This window comes from Oratosquilla oratoria, chromosome 21 (assembly GCF_046742065.1).
Source record: "Oratosquilla oratoria isolate Oo_2021 chromosome 21, ASM4674206v1, whole genome shotgun sequence".
Classification (NCBI taxonomy): Eukaryota; Metazoa; Arthropoda; class Malacostraca; order Stomatopoda; family Squillidae; genus Oratosquilla; species Oratosquilla oratoria.
The window spans coordinates 36,835,012-36,840,011 of record NC_134797.1 but is presented as its reverse complement, the minus strand read 5'-3'; the positions used below and the strand labels follow the sequence as shown (position 1 = coordinate 36,840,011).

The window sequence follows — 5,000 nt, the reverse complement described above, 5'->3', positions numbered from 1 at the left end:
AAGGTACGAAACCTGACAGTCAACAAGGATTACGAATTCAGGGTGATGGCCGAAAACATGTATGGTCAGTCCGACCCATGCGTCACGCAGCCCATCAAAGCCAGACATCCCTTCGGTAAGTTATCACAATTTAGTATATGTTGTTTCAGTATACATGCTGCTATAATAATTATTTCATGAAGTAGGCCAGCAACCTGTTCCTCATGTTCAAATGGAGAAATTATATTGTTTCTTTGTAATGTTCAGATCCTCCTGGAGCCCCGAGCGCACCTCGCGGTCTGGAGTCTACAGAAGACTCAATCACTATTCAATGGAGCAAGCCGCGTCACGATGGTGGATCTCCTATTACGGGATACCTTGTCGAGAAGCGTATCGTGGGAGATAACCAATGGACCAAGGGATGCCACGGCCCAGTTCGCGATCTGACCTACCGTGTCATCAACTTGACTGAACACCAGGTTTACGAGTTCCGTGTGGCTGCTATCAATGCTGCAGGCCAGGGACCATTCTCCGATCCAAGCGAAAACATCAAGTGCATCAGCTTCCGTAAGTGGGATTTTTTCTCTTCATTCTCATGGTACTATGTTTACTGCTTTTGGATAAGTACTGATATTGAATCAATTATTTTTGTATTAAGTACTTATTCTTCTTCAACAGGTGCCCCCAAGATCACATCGGATTTGAGCATCCGCGACATGACAGTTATGGCAGGCGACGAGTTCACTATCACTGTACCTTTCATTGCTTCACCGCAACCAAAGGTACAATGGTGGATCGGACCCAACGAGGTAATTCCAGACGAACGCATCAGCTTCACTATGGACAGCACTACCTCCTCGACACTCTTCCTCAACAAGAGTGCTCGCCGCAACGAGACTGGAAAATATACTGTCAAACTCACCAACTCCGAGGGTGCCGATTCTGGCTCTTGCAAGGTTCTTGTTGTGGACAAGCCCAGCCCACCACAAGGTCCTCTGGAAGTTTCCGACATCACACCAGAGACGTGCTACCTCGCATGGCGTCCACCTCTCGACGATGGCGGTTCCCCTGTCACCAACTACCAGGTGGAGAAATTGGATCCAGTTTCTGGTTTGTGGTTGAAGGTGTCAGCTTTCGTTCGCGGCTGTCACTACGATATGATGGGACTCGAGCTCAACAAGTCCTACATGATTCGTGTCCGGGCCGAGAACCAGTACGGTGTTTCAGATCCTCTCGAAACTCTGGAGCCTATCACAGCCAAATTCCCCTTCACTGTACCCGATCCACCAGGTCGTCCCAACGTTATCGACCACGACATCAATTCTGTCTATCTCAGCTGGGATCGTCCTTCATCCGACGGAGGCTCGAAGATCCAGGGGTACAAGGTAGAATATCGCGACGTCACCGAATCCAACTGGGTCGCGGCCAACGACTACCTGGTGAAGGAAACCACTTACACTGTACACTCTCTCCTGACCAACCAAGAGTACGAGTTCCGTGTCAAGGCAAAGAACGCGGCAGGCTTCAGCAAGTACTCACCACCAAGCAAGAGGGTATTACTGAAGGGCAAGTACAATGTGCCCTCACCTCCTGGCACACCAGTGGTGGTTAAGGTTGGTAGGAACTACGTCGACCTCAAGTGGACTAAGCCTGAGAACGACGGTGGTTCTCGCATCACTGGTTACATGATCGAAAAGAGAGAGCTGGGTAGCATCTGGACTAAATGCAACGACTACAACGTTATTGATCTGGAATACACCGTTATGAACCTCACTGAAGGGTCTGATGTTGAATTCCGCGTTTATGCCATCAATGCTGCCGGAAAATCTGAACCTTCCCAGTGTGCATCACCTGTCAAGGTACGTGAAGCAAAGGAAGGAGAGAAGCCAACATTCATCCGAGGACTGCACAACACTGCCGTGCCTTTGCATAAGTCTGTTACTCTCGAATGCGAAGCTGACGGTATACCAACCCCCAAGGCTCGCTGGCTCAGGAACGGTCGCGAAGTCACTCTTGGTGGTCGTATTGTTGCTACAGAGAGAGATGGTGTATTCAAGCTCGAGATCAGCGACATGTGGGAGACAGACGAAGGTGACTACGCTTGCGTGGCTGCCAACGATGCAGGTCAGGCCACCACCGTTGCCCGTCTTAGGATTGGAAATCCTCCACGCATTACTCAGATCCCCGACGCACTGTACTTACCCGAGGGTGACAACACCAAGATCAAGATCTACTTCAGCGGTGATCTGCCTCTTGATGCTAACCTCACTGTCAATGGCGTTCCCTTGGAAGAGTCTCAGCGTGTCAGATGCACTGTCTTTGATGAATACATCATTATATTCATCAAGGAAGTTACTAAATCGGACGCTGGACAGTATTCCTTGTCCGTTAAGAACGATAGCGGCAGCGTCACCGGTAACTTCACTGTTTATATCACAGGCGTTCCAGGCGCACCTACTGGTCCACTGGAAGTCTCCGATATCAGTCGCCACACCTGCAACCTTGCATGGCGTCCACCAGTGTACGACGGAGGAATACCAGTCACTCACTACGTCGTGGAACGAAAGGATATCTCTTACAACAACTGGATTACAATCTGTTCCTTCTGCAAGGACTGCTTCTTTATGGTTCAGGGCTTGACGGAAGGCCAGGAATATCTGTTCCGTGTCATGGCCGTCAATGATAATGGCATGGGTGCTCCTCTGGAAGGTGCCAACCCGATCAAGGCCAAGGCACCATATGATCCTCCTTCACCTCCTGGTACTCCTAATGTCACCCAGGTGGGAGGAGACTTCGTCCACCTGGAATGGACCAAGCCTGAGTCTGACGGTGGCTCTCGCATCAAGGGCTACTGGGTCGAGAAACGAGAAGTTGGCTCCAATATCTGGACAATGGTCAACCAGTACATCTGCAGCGCCACCCAGATCGCCATCTCCAACCTCATCGAAGACAGGCAGTACGAGTTCCGTGTCTTCGCTGAAAATAACGCTGGCATGTCAGAACCTTCAATTGCTTCGACCTCTGTCAAGATTAAGGATCCTAATGCCGCCAAGCCGCCAGAGATCTTGACTCCTTTGAAGAACCAGATGGCTCTTCAGCACAAGAGCTGTACTTTGACTTGCAAGATCACTGGAACTCCTCGTCCCACCATTTCTTGGTACAAGGGTCTACGTGAGCTTTGCCCAAGTGCTAAGTATGCTATCATACGCGACGGAGACACCTACTCGCTGACGGTGAACGACGTGTACGGCGAGGATGAGGACGAGTACATGTGCCGCGCTCAGAACGCCGGAGGTATTCGTACCACCAAGGCCGAGATTTCTATCAAGTGTAAGTAAATTTTGCAGTTATTCATCGTCAAACATAGAATGTAGAAATAAAGATGGAGTTGAATGCATAAGCATACATATTCATTCATGTGTGTGTGTGTGTGTGTGTGTGTGTGTGTGTGTGTGTGTGTGTGTGTGTGTGCGCGTGTGTGTATGTGTGTGCGGGTGGGTGTTCATGACTACAGCAAAGATATAATAAATGAATAAAGATATATGAGATAGGAATTAGGGTAAGAAGAATGATAATTAGACAAAAGCTGGCTAAAACTATGTCTTCTTATCTCTGTAGTATATGAATTACTTTGTCTGCATTCAAGCTATTTCTCTATTTTTAGTGGCGCCAAAGATCAATGTGCCACCAAGGTTCCGCGAAACTGCCTTCTTCGACAAGGGCATGAACGCGGTAATCAAGATCCCCTTCCTTGGAAACCCACGGCCCCGCATCTTCTGGCAACGCGAGGGTGAGAACATCGAGTCTGGTGGTCACTATTCTGTGGAGACCAAGGACCGTCACGCCATCCTCACCCTCCGTGACGTTACTAATCTCGACACTGGTCACTATAGGCTGACCGCTGAGAACGAGCTGGGATCCGATTCCGCCATCATCAAGATTCAGATCTCAGGTAAGATGAGTGACCTTGTTGATCAAAGTTTCCAAAAGGCGATATACAGTTTGGTGATAATGGGAATTTTACTTGGAGTTTCAGAGGGTTTATAAAGGGAAGTTTTCTTATGAAAAAATATGTATTTCTGCACAGATCGCCCCGATCCACCACGATTCCCCAAGGTGGAGAGCGTGCTGCGCGACTCTTGTGTCATCACCTGGCAGATCCCCTTATGGGACGGCGGTGCCAACATCAACAACTACATCATCGAAAAGCGAGAACTGCCTATGGAATCCTGGATCAAGTGTGGCTACACGCGCCTCACAACGGCACAGGTCACTGGCCTCAGTCCTGGACACAAGTACCAGTTCCGTATCTACGCTGAAAATGTCTACGGCCGCTCCGACCCGTCACCCGTCACGAGCATAGTCGAGACACCTGCGCCTGGCACTAAGAAGCCCAAGAAGAAGGAGTACGAAGTGGACGAGACCGGCAAGAAGATCCGTGGCAAGAAGGAGGACGTGGACAACTACGACCAGTTCGTCTTCGATGTCTACTCGAAGTATGTTCCTCAGCCAGTGGATATCAAGCACGACTCTGTCTACGAGTACTACGACATCTTGGAGGAGATCGGAACTGGCGCCTTCGGCGTGGTACATCGCTGCCGCGAACGCAAGACAGGCAACATCTTTGCCGCCAAGTTCATCCCTGTTGCTTCTGCCATGGAGAAGGAGTTGATCCGTAAGGAGATTGATATCATGAACCACCTCCACCATCCTAAGCTGATCAACCTTCATGACGCCTTTGAAGATGACGATGAAATGGTCCTCATCTTCGAATTGTAAGTTTGTGTTCTTATTCAAGATCTAAAGAAAAATACATGTCTGTATATACCTCACATGTTCTCTGTATATATCAGCTACTTCTTTCTCTAGTTTTTGGGATTAACTAGAACTCTTTGCATTTTTTTTTCAGCCTGTCTGGTGGTGAGCTGTTCGAGCGCATCACTGCAGAAGGCTACGTCATGTCTGAAGCCGAGGTGATCAACTACATGCGGCAGATTTGCGAAGGCGTCAAACATATGCAC

General features: G+C 49.1%; 1 protein-coding gene across 38 annotated transcripts in view; it reads left to right on the top strand.

The window, feature by feature from the left end:
* Positions 1-5,000, top strand: part of bt (projectin protein bent) — a 191,175-nt gene that overhangs the window by 164,158 nt on the left and 22,017 nt on the right. For all 38 annotated transcript variants that reach the window (XM_076204746.1, XM_076204763.1, XM_076204762.1 and 35 more), the window contains 6 exons: positions 1-115; positions 247-546; positions 658-3,309; positions 3,644-3,931; positions 4,067-4,754; positions 4,889-5,000. The exon at positions 1-115 is cut by the window's left edge and continues 773 nt beyond it; the exon at positions 4,889-5,000 is cut by the window's right edge and continues 22 nt beyond it. In XM_076204746.1, coding sequence (XP_076060861.1) covers positions 1-115; positions 247-546; positions 658-3,309; positions 3,644-3,931; positions 4,067-4,754; positions 4,889-5,000 — 4,155 coding nt within the window. The remainder of the gene's footprint in view (positions 116-246; positions 547-657; positions 3,310-3,643; positions 3,932-4,066; positions 4,755-4,888) is intronic.